General features: G+C 36.4%; 1 protein-coding gene across 8 annotated transcripts in view; it reads right to left on the reverse strand.

The window, feature by feature from the left end:
* Window positions 1-5455: 5455 nt before the first annotated feature.
* Window positions 5456-18504, reverse strand: part of BLTP1 (bridge-like lipid transfer protein family member 1) — a 203535-nt gene continuing 190486 nt past the window's right edge. For 7 of the 8 annotated variants that reach the window (XM_088021053.1, XM_028102339.2, XM_028102340.2 and 4 more), the window contains 7 exons: window positions 18134-18351; window positions 15440-15691; window positions 14543-14746; window positions 12473-12667; window positions 11901-12035; window positions 8653-8818; window positions 5456-6193 (listed from right to left, as the gene is read on the reverse strand). In XM_088021053.1, the coding sequence (XP_087877179.1) occupies window positions 5977-6193; window positions 8653-8818; window positions 11901-12035; window positions 12473-12667; window positions 14543-14746; window positions 15440-15691; window positions 18134-18351 (1387 nt within the window). In that variant the 3' untranslated portion in view covers window positions 5456-5976. Of the gene's footprint in view, window positions 6194-8652; window positions 8819-11900; window positions 12052-12472; window positions 12668-14542; window positions 14747-15439; window positions 15692-18133; window positions 18352-18504 lie in introns of those variants that run through there. The other variant, XM_088021054.1, reaches the window with a different exon arrangement.

Raw genomic sequence — 18504 nt, forward strand, 5'->3', positions numbered from 1 at the left:
GCACCTGGGTGGCTCAGTGGGTTAAGCGTCTGCCTTTGGCTCAGGTCATGATCCCAGGGTCCTGGGATCAAGCCCTGCATCGGGCTCCCTGCTCAGCGGGGAGTCTGCTTCTCCCTCTGCCTCTGCTGCTCCTCCTACTTGTGCTCTCCTGCTCTCTCTCTGTGTGTCAAATAAATAAATAAAATCTTAAAAAAGAAAGATGCTGTATTTTGTTAAATGCTTTTTCTGCATCTATTGAGAGGATCATATTGTTCTTATCCTTTCTTTTGTTAATGTGGTGAATCACACTGATGGACTTGTGGATGTTGAACCACCCCTGAAGCCCAGGAATAAAACCCATTTGGTCGTGGTGAATAATGCTTTTAATGTACTGTTGGATCTGACTGACTAGTATCTTGTTGAGAATTCCTGCATCCATGTTCATCAAGGATATTGGTCTGTAATTCTATTTAGTGGGGTCTTTGGTTTCGGGATCAAGGTAATGCTGGCCTCATAGAGTTTGGAAGTTTTCATTCCATTTCTATTTTTTGGAACAGTTTCAGAAGAATAAGTATTAATTCTTATTTAAATGTTTGGTAGAATTCACCTGGGAAGCCATCCAGCCCTGGACTCTTGTTTGTTGGAAGATTTTGGATTACTGATTCAATTTCTTTCCTAGTTATGGGTCTCTTCAGGTTTTCTATTTCTTCCTGTTTCAGTTTTGGTAGATTTTATGTTTCTAGGAATTTATCCATTTCTTCCAGATTGCCTAATTTGTTGGCATGTAACTGCTCATAATGATTTCTTATAATTATATTTCTTTGGTGTTGGTTGTGATCTCTCCTCTTTCAATCACGTTTTTATTTATTTGGGTCCTTTCTCTCTCTCTATCTTTGATAAGTCTGGCTAGGTGTTTATCAGTCTTCTTAATTCTTTCAAAGAAACAGCTCCTAGTTTCATTGATCTGTTCTACTGTGATTTTTTTTTTAATTTTTATATCATTGATTTCTGCTCTAATCTTTATTATTTCCCTTCTCCTGCTGGATTTAGGCTTTATTTGCTTTTCTTTTTCCACCTCCTTTAGGTGTAAGGTTAGGTTGTGTATTTGAGACTTTTCTTGCTTCTATAGGAAGGCCTATATTGCAATATACTTCCCTCTTAGGACCACCTTTGCTGCATCCCAAAGGTTTTCGACTGTCACATTTTCATTTTCATTTGCTTCCATTTTTTTTAATTCTTTAATTTCCTGGTTGACCTATTCATTCTTTAGTAGGATGTTTTTTAACCTCCATGTATTTGTGCTTCTTCCAAATTTTTTCTTGTGATTGACTTCCAGTTTCATAGCATTGTGGTCTGAAAATATGCATGGTATGATCTCAGTCTTTTTTTTACCAGGTGAGGCATGATTTGTGACCTAGTATGTGATCTATTCTGGAGAATGTTCCATGTGCACTTGAAAAGGATATGTATTCCTCTGCTTTAGGATGAAATCCTCTGAATATATCTTTTAAGTCCATCTGGTCCAGTGTGTGATCCAAAGTCTTTGTTTTCTTGATCTTCTGCTTAGATGATCTGTCTATTGCTGTGAGTGCGGTGTTAAAGTCCCCTACTATTATTATATTATTATCAATGAGTTTCTTTAACTTTGTTATTGATTTATATATTTGGCTGCTCCCAGGTTAGGGGCATAAATATTTATAATTGTTAGATCTTCTTGTTGGATAGATACTTTTATTATGAGATAGTGTCATCCTTCATCTCATTACAGTCTTTGGTTTAAAATCTAGTTTTTCTGATGTAAGTATGGTTACTCCAGCTTTCTTTTGATGTCCATTAGCATGATAAATTGTTCTCCACCCCCTCACTTTCAATCTGGAGGTGTTTTTGCATCTAAAATGAGTCTCTTATAAGCAACATATAGATGGGTCTTGTTTTTTTCATCCATTCTGATACCCTGTGTCTTTTGATTGGAGCACTTAGTCCATTTACACTAATTACTGAAAGATATGAATTAAGTGGTATTGTACTGTCTGTAAAGTAGCTGTTCCTGTAGATTTTCTCTGTTCTTTTCTAGTCTTTGTTACTTTTGGTTTCTCTTTCCTGCTCAAAAGGTCCTCCTTAATATTTCTTGCAGAGCTGGTCTAGTGTTCATGAACTCCTTTAGTTGTTGTTTGTCTTGGAAACTCCTCATTTCTCCTTCTATCCTGAATGACGGCCTTGCTGGTAAAGTATTCTTGCCTGCATTTTCTTCCCATTTAGCACACTGAATATATCATGCCAGTCCTTTCTGGCCTGCTAGGTCTCTGTGGACAGGTCTACTGCCAGCCTTATGTGTCTACCATTGCACATTAAGGACCTATTTTCCCTAGCTGTTTTCAGAATTCTCTTTGTATTTTTCAAGTTTCACTATGATATGTCATGGTGTTGACCTCTTTTTGTTGATTTTGAGGGGAGTTCTCTGTAATTCTCGGACTTGAATGCCCGTTTTTCCCCTTGATTAGGGAAGTTCTCAGCTATAATTTCTTCAAATAAGCCTTCTGCTCCTTTTCTCCACTCTTCTTCTGTGACTCCTATGATATGGATATTATTTTTTCTTATGGAATCACTGAGTCGACCTTCGTGAACTAATAGTTTTCTTTCCCTCTTCTGTTCAGCTTCATTATTGTCCATAATTTTATCCTCTATATCACCTGTTCTCTCCTCTGCCTCTTTAATCCTCATTTGATTATATTGTCTGTTTTTCATCTTAGTTATAGCATTTTTTATTTCAGCCTGACTAGTTTTTAGGTCGTTTATCTCTGCAAGGGTTTCTCTGGTGTCTTCTATGCTTCTTTCAAGCCCAGCTAGTCGTCTTATGACTTTTGATCTAAATTCTTGTTCAGATATATTGCTCCTATCTGCTTTGAGCAAGTGCCTAGCTATAATATCTTCCTGATCTTTCTTTTGGGGAGAATTCCTCTATCTTTGTCATTTTGGCTAAGTTTCTACCTTTTGCATGTTATGAAAGCTTGTTATGTTTCCTGTACCTTAGAGTAATGCTGTATTAAAAAGAGGTCCTACACTGTCTAGGGCCTGGCACTTCAGGAAGTGTTTCTGCTGTATGCTGTATGCACTCTGCTATTGGGTTTTGGCTGCTCTTTCCCGCTGGTCTGTCCTCTGCAGACTTCCTCCTTGCCTATAGTGGGGAGTGTTTGGACCTTTATCTAGGTGTGCTTTGATCTGTTTGTTGGAAAAAAGCATGGAAAAAAAAAGAAAGGCAAAAAAAGAGGGGGGGGGGGAAGCCTGATTCAGAGACAGAGAGAGAGAGAGAGAGAGCGAGAAAAGGAGAAAGAACAACAAAAAAAACCCAAGCAACCAAAAAAAAAAACCAAACAAAAAACAAAAAAAACCCAAAACCAAAAAAACTATAAGCCTGATTCCAAGGAAAAAATTAAAAGAAAAAGAAAAAAAGTCTGATCAAAAAAAGAGAGCGAGAGAGAGAGAAAAAGATATGGAAAAAAACAAACAAAAAACTATAAATGTGATTCTAAAGGAAAAAAAAAATACAGCCTGGTCCTAGTTGCACCAGAACTTAAGGGGACGCTGTGAGGCACTGGGGCATGCGCGGTGCCGTCTGTCTTGCTCTTCTGGGGGAGAACCGCCCTGTGTTGGCTCAAAACCACTTGCCAAGCACGGGGGGGGCGGGCAGGGTTTGGTGTAAGCGACTCCCACGTCTACTTGGGGCTGCTGTGTTGCTCTCTGAGGTCCAATCCTGTGGGTAGCAAGGGCAATATGATGCCACCCAACTCTCTCATCCACCAACAGGGGGAATCTCACACCGCCTGCTGTTCAGAAGCCCTCATCGAAAAGTAAAGGCCTTCAGCATGCCTGATGCCACAACTCTGCTGCGTTTTATCTTTGGTGTGGCTGGGATTCAAAATTCCAAATCTTAAAGGAGCCGGCATCTAGTCCTCCTCTGGGTTAGCGTCTTGCTGCTCTCTGACTAGTGCCCTTTCTCCCACAAAGAGTCCCATGCCTGCATGGCGGATAGATTCTATACTGCGGCACCATGAAAAGCAGTGACAGTCATCCACCCTCTGCACGTACCTTTGTCCCCCGCCAATGAAAGGCCATTTGTTGGCGCCTGCATGGTCTTGTGTCCTTTGGGAGGCAATATATCCTCTTCCAAATGTATTCTACCAATAGGAATGATCTCTCTCCCAGCGCAACCCGGCAGATCCCTGCACCACTTTGTGCATGCTCTGAACCAGAGCCCTCCTCCCCAGAAGCACAGGCTACAGCTCTGCCCCGGTGGAAGTCACACACTTCCAAAACTCGAGTTTTGCTAAAACCTGCAACACTCGGTTCCCATTTCCCCAGTCTGGTCCGAGAGGCTCTCATCTTGTGCAAACCCAACGCCACACACTCTCACCCCCGGCCCCCTCTCTCCCTTTTTTCCCTGGAGAAAAGGGTTCCTTCCCTCCACGTCTCTGAAGTTTTGTCTCCCCCAATTCACTTCCCCGGCACCCTGTATCTGCCACGCTGTCTCCCTCCAACCACAGAGAATCTGCTTCAAATATTCGGATGGATTTCCTGCATGTTCCAAGTGATCTGACCTCAATACAGCTGTGTACGAGGGATGAGGAAAACCCAGGTTCCCCCTACTTCTCCATTTTCACTCCACCACCAAGGATTTTTTTTTTTTTTTTAAAGATTATTTATTTATTTTAGAGCTAGAGAGCGAGCGCAGGGGGGTTGGAGCCAGAGAGAGGGGAACAAGCCGACTCCGTGCTGAGCACAGAGCCCGAAATGGGGCTGGATCCCATGACCCTGAGATCATGACCTGAGATGAAATCAAGAGTTCCGCGCTTAACCGACTGAGCCACCCAGGCGCCCCCATGATTTAATTTTTTTTTTCAGGACAAAAATGTATTTGTGCCTGTGGAAATTGCCACTTGATAATTTTATAGACTCAACTTGTATACCTTTCATTTCCTCTTTTTATACACCTTTTTTTTTTACATGCCATAGAGCTGACCTGATTCTACAAAACACATAGAACATGCCAAAGAATAAAGTAACAGATCTTAAGGTAGTTACCTTATTATTTATCTCGTATCACTGTATAATCGGTGAGTTAACTCAGAAGGATCTACATGTTTGGATAATAATTGCAATTTTTTTGTTCCTGTTCCTACTTTAGCATTTAGCAGACTTCTTCATGGACATTATTCCATTTGATCCTTAAAAGCATTGTAGGATGTAAGAGATTTTCTATCTGTGTTTTAAAGGTTAAATTCAGGGAGTTTAAGTGAGTTGCACAGATTATGAAGAAAAGTAAAGTTTTGGCTAAAATTCATTTCATGAAAGATCTTTTTCCATGATTTAATTTTTAAAGGTATTAATCATCTTCTATGAAAACATTCAATAACAGGTTAGGCATCTGTTATAAAAATAAGCTATCAAAAGAAGAAAAGACTCAAAAATAACTACAGAGTGAAACCAATTACTGTGACTTTATTACAATAGTTACAAACAATATTTTAGTGGTAATCATATCACAATTACTCAAACTATATACAAATTGGTATTTTTACAAGACTACATTTTAAAAAAAGAAAAAGCAATTAATGACCGAAAAAAAAAATCACATTATCAACAAGATTTTTTCTAAAAGTTATGGCCAATAGCAAAAATTCACAGTTACTCTGAAAATATTTTAAAGATGCAGGAATCATATTGCACATAATACAATTATAAACCTACTGAGCAGATTTATATATTTTAATCTAGTTTTTCACAAAATTTACATTATCATGCAATACTTCACTGTGTACAGAATGGTGGAACTAGAATACACAGGTTAACTTACAAACTTTCAATATAATGGCCACAAAATTAGAGTTATTTTAAGTTATACTGAAAATAATTTTACTATACAAAAAGAAAAAAAAACACTCCAGTGTAATAAAACTTAATGGACACAATCATAATTTATTCACATATCAAGTTACTTTTTTAGTGTTCTTCTTTGTCTTTTCCTTTCTTTTCCTTCTCATCCTGTAGTGCAGTACCGAGTTTTTTTATAAGTACTGACAGAACCTTGTCAAGTGGGTCCATGACTCCTCTTTGAAGCCATTTAGGAATAGTGGTCCTGGCATGATGGAAGCCCAGTTTTTGAAGAATGTAATCAACACCCACTGGATCAATCTTTCTTCCAGTCCAAGATATTAATCTAAAATTATAAATAATAGGTATTAAGGAATACAGTGCCATAACTCAGTTCTGAAGGTAGGTTCAAGAACATCACTAAGCCTCCATAATATGCTCAAGACAGACTATTCTCAGTCGGTGTAATAGAATAATCTAAGCTACAATTCCTGGGTTTACTATAACAGCATTAAAAAAATATAAGGATCCTTGAGAGCCTACACATAGCAGTGGAGTTAAGTGAATTTCATTCTGATTATTTTATTTTAGGTCTCTTAAGTTACAGGGTCATCCTGACATTTAAAAAACATCTGGTTCATTCTAAAAGACATTAACTTGATGGCAGGAATCCTTTTACAATGTGTACATGTATCAAATTATGACACCATCCACTTAAAATATCTTACATGTTTTATCAATTATACTTCAATAAAGCTGAGAAAAAAAATAAGAGTTCAACATATATGTGACATAATGTGGGGGAAAAAAGGCTAAGACTTCCCGAGTCTTTGCTATGTGCTAAACATGTCTGAAGGAAGAACCATTTTCTTCCTATTCCTGGTATTTCCTTCCATATAGAGGAATAGCTATTAGTGAAACACTCCTGTCCTTTCTCAGCCCCTGTATTCATGACTTAATCTGATGGCAAGTTGACAGAGGAACTGGGTTGTGTGCTTCAGTACCCTCTTCCTATCTTCTCTTAAGAGCTGCTCATTTTGGTCTTTGCTCCATGCAACAGGTTTCTCTAGGACAGGCCCCTAAATAAGTTAGCCCCAGAATGTCAAAGGCTCTCCGTGGCTAGGTGAGTTCACAGGGCTGCAGAATGCAGAACTCAAGGTGGGGGTGGGCACACAACTTTGGTGCTCTGCATGATGAAGACCCTGTAGGTAAGTCCAAACCTGGACTTCGTGGTTAGAAGGCCATTGTTGCCACATCCAAACCATATTCTCTGTTATGAGCTTTATCACTATTAAAACTGTCGTTTTGATTTCCAGCTGCCTCTCTCCCACTGTTTCAATTGCTTCTGAACTTGGGTAGGGAAAAGGTGGTATGAAGCACTGATCTGCTAAGACTCAAATAGTTATAAGCATTTTGCATTAATTAACTCATTTAACTATTGTAACAACCCTACAAGGTAGGTAATACTGTTTACCGAACTTTTCTTATGAGGCAACTAAGGCAGAAATAGGTTAGGTCGTTTGGCCAAGATCATTTAGTTCACTATGCCATCTAGACAACCGGACTTAGAGCTAGAGTTCCTCAACATGCTCTCTGCCACTACACCATATTAACTAGTCTCCTGATGGTATGTTTAAAAAAAAAAAAAAAGAATGGCAAATCAAACTTTTTATGCTCATTTTAAATTAAAAGATACTTAATTTCATCATAGATTTATAAATACAAAACAAATTTCTAAGTTTTCTGCATTAGGATCTTTGCAATATTTTAATTTTGTTCTGAGTATTGGCACTGTTAATACTTCTCATGAGTGTATGTACTGTTAATTAATGCCAAATTTTATTACATACAAATTATTAACACAAAGTTACTACTTTCTGCTTATACAAGAGTCCACTGTATAATGGATATTTGATTGCTATGGAATTATTTTGTGGCATAAATGTCTGAAATAATAACCTTATCTAAATGAAATCTGTATTGTTCTGCAGAATGTTGTGTCAGAGTACGATGGACTTTTTTTTGCTACTGTTATTCCATGATTCAGACAGTTAAAATCTGTAAGCAGATGAGAGGAAAGGGGAAAATGACAGGAAGGTTGTGAGTGCTAACCATAAACAAGGACAAACAAGGCAAGCACCACTAGTTACAGCAGCCATTATAAATGTAATTAAGACTAGAAAATACTTTTGAAATTTTCATATGAAAATAAGTTGATATAATTGGGATCATGATTGTAGTAGAACATGTCTCTGTAAATGAACCTGAATGTGACAGCATTAAATTCAACATTTCAGGGATGGTTCTATATTGCTTAGCATGCAGCCAGACGACCCTGTGACATCGTAGGTTCTATTACGCTGTTGGGACATGTGTGAGAAATTGTATTAATTCCTTAATGATGATGTACGGCCGTTACCGTATCTTCCCAAACTAAGAAACAAAAAGTTTACTGCAGGTCCCTCAAACACCTGAAAAGAATGTCCTGGTAAAAAAGATGGTAAAGAAATTATGGCAATGGTGGAGGTGGAGTTATTCTCATCTTCTAGTGACTGACTGAGAGGGTGTCACTCAGTGGAGAGTGCTGAGCTAGTTGTGGTGTTTGTTCTTCTCTTGCCTTGCACTAGAAGCACTTAAAAAAAGCAGAAAGGAGCAGAAAAGACAGCCAGAAGTTAGAGATGTTATAAGTAGCTAACTCCTAAAAACTGTTTTTGGTAAACCATCCTTAACTTGCTACATTATTTATGACCTCTTTCTCACGATAATCCCATAGGATACAGGTAAATACATACACCCACTGCTTACCTGAGAGTGGGTTCTAGATGCCATGTGTTGCACATAAAATCTCTCCAGTCCACAGTAGTGTAAGTGATGCTGTCCTCTCTGTCTTTGTCAGAGGAATTGTCATCATGTATAATAATTGGACTTTTCTGTCCTGGTCGAGTAGATAAGACCCGAGGTGGAAAAATGGCTATAATGAAAATGATAGATTAATATTACAAATATATATCTTATAAATTTATTTAATTCACCATATGAACAGTATAATAGGCTCCAGTTATCATTTTACTTATGAACTGGCCAAAGCCTCATTTAATTCCCTTTCTAAAAAACAAGTATTTTAAAATAAGCCATAAATAACTGCCAGTTACTGGTATTTCTTAGAGAAAGACAATGTCAAAGTTAACATGTCATTTTTTTTTGAGGAATAGCATATACTTTACATGTATTTGTGTGCTTAAAACTAATGGTAAAGAATGCTGAGATTTATTTGATAGCAAGCATAGGGCACTGAAATTGAGGTTTCCTAAGAATGGCTACAGGTGGACATTTTTTAACAGCTGAACATTAACATCCTAAACATCCTAACAGCTGAACATTAACATCCTAAAACTATGGAGTGGTACACTTTAAATGAGTGAACTGTAAAGTGTACCACTCCATAGTTTTAGGATGTTAATGTCCCTCTATATATTTGAACACTGGTATTAACTTAGGAGCTTTTTATGTAAGCAGTCTTTCACTTTTTATAGTGAATACTCAAATGTTTTATGAAGGACAAATTCTTTTTAAATTGGTGATCATAATATATATAAAATTAAAATCAAATCAGACAAAAGCAGTTTTTATTTGGCAAACTTTAATATATATAGCATTTCTCTTAGAGCATAGGTTTTCAAGACACAAATTGGGCATAAAGTAATAAATTAGGTAATATGATAGTCATTATGTAACTCTGGTTTTAACTTTATTGTGAATTAGCAGTAGGGATAACATGTTGATTGGGAATGAGCCTAGGAATAAAACTGTCCTTAGGTTCACACTACATAAGTATATAGATGCCTTCAGTTACTGCCTCCTCACAGTCGCTCTGCTTTTATTACTGGTAGTCGTTACAGTGCTACAATTTATCTTGATGTTCTAGAAGTATGTTGATTCTGGTCTAGTCTTCCATGCTGTCAAAGATTATTCTCAGGCAAGTTTATGTTTATATTGGTCAAAACTAATTGCTTTTAGTGCTTAATTACAAAATATAGCTATTTTAAATATTTTTATTTTTAATTGCAATCCCCCACAATAATACCACTTGGTATTGTAAGTCTGATAATCAAGTCCCCATTTCCTTTTTCCTATTGAAAGAATGTTATATAAGTTTGCTTTTGTACTTTTAAAGGTGATTTATATATTAAATTAATTTCAGGTGTACAACATAGTGATTTAGCAACTGTATACATTTTGAAATGCTTGCCACGAAAAGTGTATTACAATGTTATGCACTATATTCCTTACGCTGTACTTCTCAGCCCCATGACTTATTTTATAACTGGAAGTTCGTGGCTCTTAATCCCCTTTACCCATTTCACCTGTCTTCCCACTCCTCCCCCTTTGGCGACCACCAGTTTCTTCTCACTGAGTCTGTTTCTCTCTTTGTTGTTGTTGTGCAACAGTTTGTATTTAAAAAGAAAGTTGTTTGTTTTTTTTAAATATGCACAGTTCATGGCAGACCAAGACCAACACAGTATTTCATAAAATGACAAAGATTTCACATAATAACTGCAAGAAAGAAATCTGGCAGGCTTTTATATAGACACACCTATAGTTACCTAGAAAAGAAATCTGAACTTCACAGGTTTACTTAGAGTCTGTTTTTTTTTCCACATTAAGTTTAAATATTAAGGCAGGGAGAAAAACAAGAGGATTACCAGGGACTGGTATATGTTGGTGCTATAAGTGAAGACTGGACCTACTTATATATAATATTTCCTATTACATGGTTTTAGTCATTTAAGTTTCAACTAGTGTCTCACAGATTTCTCCCAGTCATCATTACTGATTTTACTCTCACTGCACTTTTGGCACATCTAGACTGAAGAGTAATGGGGAAGCAATTCAATCTATGCGACGCTACTTTTGCATTGTTTTTGGTATCTGTTTTCTTCACTTAAACATTCATCATGAGGCCATCTTGAAATACCAGCTAGACAAATTTTGTATTTTTGCTCATTAGGAAAATGAAGTACTATAGGGCAACCTAAACAAATACCATGTATTCCAAGCAATTAAAAAAAAATCACACCTGTCATTTTACTACTACATATTTATATATTTGTGCAATAAATACTTTTTGGGTAAATAAAGACCATATATTTGGAGACCATTCCATATCACTGTATTTCTGACTACCTCATCTTTTAAACAGCTACAGAGTATTCCATTCCATTATATGGGCACCATAATATATTCAACCAGTTCCTTTTTTTTTTTTTTAATTTTATTTATTTATTTGACAGAGAGACACAGCAAGAGAGGGAACACAAGCAGGGGGAGGGGGAGACAGAGAAGCAGGCTTTCCGCGGAGCAGGGAGCCCGATGTGGGGCTCGATCCCAGGACCCTGGGATCCTGACCTGAGCCTAAGGCAGACGCTTAATGACTGAGCCACCCAGGTGCCCTATTCAACCAGTTCTATATGGATATTAAGGTTACCATATGTTTCTTATTGGACAAACATGTAAATTTCCAGGGAGTAAACAAATGTTAGCTAGCTCATAAAAACAAAACACCACCACTGAAGTCTAATTTATTTATGAAAAGATAGGTTTTCTGCATTCTGAACAGATTTATCTACTCATTTACCTGAGTTTTCCTAACAATGTATACAATTCATGCTATTTCATTATGTAGTTGTTTCTTTAGCCATTTCACTTTGACTAGCAGTATTTCCTCAAAGAGATTTTCTTTCTCTTTCTCCTTTGTGAGATTCTCCTACAAGGCCTGATAATGTATATGGAGACATTTTGTAAAGTATAAAACACCAGTCAGTGTGAGCTATGTTTAGAAAGAGTGTCATGGACATAGCAGATACTCAGAAAGTCTGTCACACAGTTTTACTAATATATTATTTATATTTATTTCATTGATTGTTATTTACAACTCAAAGGAAGGAGACACATTCCACTCATTTTATCATTAGACCATAAAAATCCACATGAATGGCACTGACAACTGCCTTTCCTGAAACTGGAAAGGAAAAAAAAAAGAATATGCTACCCACCTTTTTCTTTTTCTTTAAGATAAGCTGACACTAAATCATGAAGAAACATGATGAGCTCAGCATCCATAGTTACACAAATGTGGTCAGTGAACTCTGTCACCACACTACATTCTACCTTCGGCTTCAGGCTGGCATCTGCAATGGCAAAGTTCTATAGTAAAAGATTTAATGAGATAAGTCCCATTCTCTTCCTGTTAATAAGGGATTTACATGGGTTCATGTAAATGCATCCATTTGAATGCAACTATAGAGAACTGAGTAGTTTCTATATGTGATTTACATTCTATATGTGATGACAGTTTACTGAGCACTTTCCAAGTACACGCCATTTATTCCTCAGAAAAACCCTCTGAATGAAATACATTATTATTGCCCCCCATTTTGCTGAGGAGAAAGAGGCACAAATGGATTAAATTATTTGCCATAGGTCAAATAGCTGGGAAGAAAATTTGACTAAGCAAATCAATTTCATTAGACTATATTACTATTACACAAATAACCTGTGAGAAGATAGTAACTGGAAGTTCCTTTAGAATTTTCTTAGTAACTTTAGAAACTATTTTTCCACATACCCTGTAATGAAGGTTCCTGTGGTTCTTGTACATGAATGGATTTAAATTCAAGCTGCATCCTTGGTAATGCAAAGATAGTCTCTGTTTCATGATTGTAACTAGAACCCCCTCTGAATCCACTCAACAAACTAGAATTCTTCACTGTAGTGCTATTTTCAGTGTTATTAGCATCAACATTACGAAGTAGGTTTAGCTCTACATGGACAATAATAAAGACAAGAAGAATCAAATTAAACCAACAGGCATTGATAAGCCTATAGCTTTCATGACACTATCATACACAGAATTTTCATTTTATTTTTTTTAAAGATTTTATTTATTTGAGAAAGAGAATGAGAGAGAGAGAAAGAGAGCACAAGAGGGGGGAGCGGGAGAGGGAGAAGCAGACTCCCCGCTGAGCAGGGAGCCTGATGCAGGACTCGATCCCAGGACTCCAGGATCATGACCTGAGCCAAAGGCAGTCAGTTAACCAACTGAGCCACCCAGGCGCCCAGAATTTTTATCATTTTAAAAGCTGGAAAATAATGATTCACATTTTTAAAAACAGAGCCATATAAAGCTTTGGTCTTGAGATACCTATATATTTATCTATTTAAATATATTTATATATAGTGATACGTTTACATATACACGTAGTGTTTTACTTATATAGATAGATAGATAGACAGATAGATAGATAGATAGATAGATAGATAGATAGATAGATAGAGATGTATATCACTATTCTCAAGACCGAAGCTTTATAACATGATTTTGGATAAATCTAATACATTTTGTTTCTGTTTCTCAAAGTTTAAAATGAATATTATTTTTAACTAAATTCATGTCTAAATTTAAAGAGTTTCATTAAGCTCAGAGTTCTCTATAGATAGAATACTTTACTCTTATATAGAATTTGCAATTAAATATGTTCCTGACCTTGAAATAAGGTAGAAGTCCTGATTGTCCCCAACATAAGTGCTATGGTTTTCTTATAAAAATTAGCAGTTTTTAGGTACATGGGTAGCAGTGCAGTTTGCTAATAGCCCCTCTATGGTATCCCAGCCAAAAAGAACCCCCTCCTCTAAAATCTCTTTTTGGAAGGTAGAATAGTCAGTACAGAATAGCCAATATATGCATAATCTTCATTTACTTCTTTATCCTCCTTTGTTCTCAGAACATTTTTAATAGTCTCTAATCTCTGGTGCAGCCTATTCCATGGTAACTATTTTCAGTGAGGCCCAAGTCATCTTTCCCATTTTGAAAGGTGGTTATTTTTAAGTAAAACATTCAAGTCTTAGCAGGTCTCAATGTAGTCACCTTTCCAATACAGATGACATGACTGGTAAAATCAGTACTATAAACTTGAACAAAAAACAGCCACAAACTAAGAATTTTCCTGGCCACATTATTACAAGACTGGTGATTCTAATCAAATGGAAAAACTCATCAAAAGCACTCTTTTTAAACTTATTTCATAGGTATAGTATTTAGTTTCATTTTATTCCAACCACCCCAAACCTTAAACTTTGTGGCATTCTATTACTTAGTTGTGTAGTAACTTTACCAAACTTCTGATGTTTAGCATCACTACAAAGGTATTTTTCTAACTATAATAAACTTCATTTAAACCAACTTTATTTTGAATGTTTTCAGTTACATCTAAAATAATTTTTAGTCTATGAGATGTTACACTACCAGGATGGTGAATCAGGTACTAATATTGTTGTTTATGAGTAAAATGAAACTAGTTTATTTTTACTTATTTTTAGTTTTTTAAAAGATTTTTTATTTACTTATTTGTCAGAGAGAGAGGGAGAGTGAGAGTGCACAAGCAGGGGGAGCGGCAGGCAGAGGGAGAGGGAGAAGCAGGCTTCCCGCTGAGCAAGGAGCCCGATGAGGGACTCGATCCCAGGACCCTAGGATCATGACCTGAGCTGAAGGCAGATGCCCAACTGACTGAGCCACCCAGGTGTCCCAATGAAACTAGTTTAATTAAAGAAATGAAAATTCTCCCTCCACTCAAACTCTAAACACAGGCAACGGAGCCTCAAATACAGGAAAATCTCTCCAAAGAAATAAACTTTTAACCTTCATTCCTTGTGGCTGTAACATAGTTGAACCATTCTTTTACACTTGCTACTCCATGGGGTGGGTTTTCATGGCGACGCCTTGTTATTTTGGTTATTGTTGCCATAGGACTTTCCAAAGCACCACATGGTTTGGTAACCATGGTATTATGGCCCAGATGAAAATCCAACGTTTGTACAATATATGTAGAATGATCACTAGAGCCTAGAAGGAAAAAAAAGTTTCTTGATGTTAACAAACTATATTTAGATTCAAGAAGATAGTTGTGGCTCTAAAGCAACAGATTTAGTTAACTCATACATAGATAAGGGTGTAAAAAAGTGAGAAGTCAGAAAAAAATCATAAATAATTTTTCCTTCTTTTAGTTATAACTGGATTTATCCCCGGTGATGAGCATCATCATTTTTTCAAGATAATGAGCATCAACCATTTTTTCCCTTCATCGTAAGAAATCACAACTTAGGAAATTATAACTAAAAGGAAGGAGGTTTATCACTGTAAACCGAGGTAAAAGCACGGCCTTACTGATAAAAGTTTTATAATTTAGTCCTGACTATTTCCTTAAACTACCACCATGTGTCTTTTATGTTTTTATAATATTTAGAATAACTATTATTATGACTGGCCAGCCACAGCAGCAGAAACTTTAATTGCCTAAGAAACAGAGTAAGACGGCGGCAAGTTCAGAAGTAAGTCCTTTAATATGCTCCAGACTTTATAGATATTGACTCACTGGCAATGAACTCCTTGACATGTCAAGTACATGAGAACAAATGGAGTTGGACTTCAGAAATATAACAAAAACATATAAAAGATATGAGAAAGGAAAATTACTCTGTCATTTATAATCATATCAGAAGATAAGAAAAGGTAAAAGTTACAAATGTGTCAGTTTACCATCTTCCCAGATTTTCTGAGCTTCGGTCCAAAAAGCAATATTTGGTTCTTCTAAGTGAAAAAGGGCCCAGGATTTTGAACGGAAATTTGGACCATGAAAACAAGCTAGTGTCATATGATTTCCATGCAAGCTCATTGATCCTCCGAACTGCATTCCATTTTCTGGTAATGGAATCTGAAATAAGGATATGTGGCATCCTGATACCACCTTCAATACTCCAGGCCAATGTCGATGATGAGCTGCATCGAGCACTGCAAGAAAATCAAAACCACTTATCCTCAAGTGCTTCACAAACACCCTGAATGGCAGGTAGGAAGGCAGCAGGCGGCTATTTTCTATAGCTGAAGTGATGCAGATAAGGGATGAAAACAATCCAATACCTGGTTAACATTAAGCAGAAGCTAATAAAAATATAGTCTGGGAAAAGATGCTGCGTAAGGATGGATAGAATTAATGAAAGTAGTAACTTGCTAATGATAATTATAACTAACACTTCTGTAAATTCATGATTTACAAAGTGCTTGCATAAACTTTTATACAATTCTCACAATAACTCTGTAAATTAGGGACTTGATCTAGATTCCTCTCAAGTGAAGCAGAAGAAGGGTTAAGTGAATCAGTGACAAGAAGATCTAGAAATCATATGGACGCTTATAACCTTGCTACTCAAAAGTGAGGTCAGAGGACCAACAGCAGCAGCAACACCTGGCAGCTTGTTAGAAATAGAAACTCTTAAGTCCACCCTATACCTACTGTATCAGAATCTGCATTTTAATGAGATCTGAAAGTGTTTCAGATACACATTAAATTTTGAGAAGCACTAATCAGATGTACAATTCGTATTTATATTTCTCACTTATCCCAATAATGTCCTTTTTGGCTGTTTTCCACAACTCTCATTCCAGATCCAAACAAGGATCACACGTTATATTTAGTTATCATGTCTCTTTAGTTTCCTTTAATCTAAAACAGTTCCCTAAGCCTGGTTTGTTTTTCAAGATAAGGATTTCTTTTAAGAATCTAGGCTAGGAGTTTTGGGGAACATCTCTCTAATTTGTATATACCTGACACCAATTCTAGTTTAAAGGAAATATAAGGACTAGATGAACAAGACAAATGAAACCACAAGCAAACAACTGAAAAAAAAATTTAGAAGGTCGGAGATTCTGCAGGACAACAGGCTAATAAGTCTCTTCGATGAGTCAGATCATTAAAAATAATAAGGACTATGCTGAATTAAAAGAGAGTAAAGGAACATAACCAGATTTAACTTGTGATCTTGAATCTGATATATTGGTTTGGACAAACCAGTTGTAAGACTAATTTTAAGGTCAATTATAGAATGTGGTCAGAAGGCCAGAGGAGATAAACACTTAGCAAAATGGAAAACTGGATACTGTTCACTAGAAAAGGTTACAAAACAGTATGAACAATAATATTTTGGTAAAAAGTACATGTGTTATATAGGTTTATAGAAAATTATCTGGAAGTACATACTCTAAATTGTTCAGAGTAATGATTTCTGGGTGGAACGTGATGTTTCTATTTTTGCTTATATGTACTTTCTAGGCTTTTCCAATGCATATGTACTGATTATAAAGAGTTATTTAAAATGATCCTGATTCTGACTACTTTTCACCACTTTTACCTCTCTCTGGGTAAAGCTGCCATCACTTGCTGCCTGGACTCTTCCGACGGCCTCCTTACTATAACTATGTTTGCAACAACAGTACTTCCACTCTTCACCACCTGTAGTCTATTCTTCATACAGCAGCCAGAATGATTCTTCAAAAAGGAGTATTTTAAGAAAAAGTAAATCAAATATGAAATCTGTTCAGAACTGTCCAATAGCTAGCCATCATATTCAAAATCTTGTCTTTGGCCATTCATGTCTGACACTTTCCTGCTTGTTCACTCTGTTTCACCAAAGTAGCCACCTTAATAATCCTCAAATAAACGGTTTCTTCTACCATAGGAGCTTTGCACTTGTCAATAGGTCCCTATGTCCAGAACTCTCTTCCCCAGTGGAGATCTTTCTAGCCTAGAACTTTAAAAGGCTTCTGTGACCAACCTTTCTAAACTAGCTGGCCTCACACACTATTCTTTATCTCCTTCTCCTGCTTTTTCAGTATGTCTTTCTATCTGAAATTATCTGACATATTTAGTTAGTAAGTTAGTAAATTAATTATGGTCTATCTCTCCCATTAGAACAAAGCTTTATGTAGACAGGAACTTTGTCTACTAGGAGATCTCCTATGCCTAAAACAGTGCTTAAGAATATAGTTGACTTTGCTGATTGAATTACTGAGTGAAAATAATAATCTGCCTAATATGACACAGCTAATAAATCCAAAAAACTCCAAAAAAAATCCAAAGCTCAGACATTCTGATTCCACAGCCCATGCTCTAAACCAGAACATGGTATTGTCATAATTATTATTCAAGAGCACGGAGTGGGTGTTGGTTATAAATGAGTTGTGGCAGGAGGAGGAGGTAATACGTGATGACTTCCCAAATGATGGCCTTTAATTCTATTGGTGGGTAGGAAATCAGGTACTTTGCTGAGTGAATAGAATAAAGAGCATATGGATCACTTTGTAATGTATGGTACATAGATATTATTTAAATTAAGATTGTAACACAACATTTAGTGAAAGATAAAGCATACATAAAGGCTTAGTTCTGATTCTTACATTGTTCTTGTGAACTTCTCTCTAGGTTATTAGTCATTGTCTTAGGTGGAAGATATGGAACAGGTCCCCAGGTAGACAGAGCTCGTTTGCTGGTGTCAAATTGTTGTGTGAAAAATTCCTGGAGCTTCATTCCTATTTTTATCAGGTCTGGTGTAGTTGATCTTGATATCATTACTTGGAAAATATCCCACTTCAAATCTCCATGGACAAATATTTCACTAAAGCATAAAACAGAGTTATCATATATCTTACAGAAGATAGCTTAAAAAAAAAAAAGAAAATTCCCTTCTCCACACAGGTTTTTCATTCATATTAGTTGCATAATATAAAATCATTTTGCAAAAAAAATGAATCATTTGTGTTTTCTCACT

This window comes from Eumetopias jubatus, unplaced genomic scaffold, assembly GCF_037043125.1.
Source record: "Eumetopias jubatus isolate StellerSeaLion01/CBP00866 unplaced genomic scaffold, mEumJub1_p1.0 scaffold_2, whole genome shotgun sequence".
Taxonomy (NCBI): domain Eukaryota; kingdom Metazoa; phylum Chordata; class Mammalia; order Carnivora; family Otariidae; genus Eumetopias; species Eumetopias jubatus.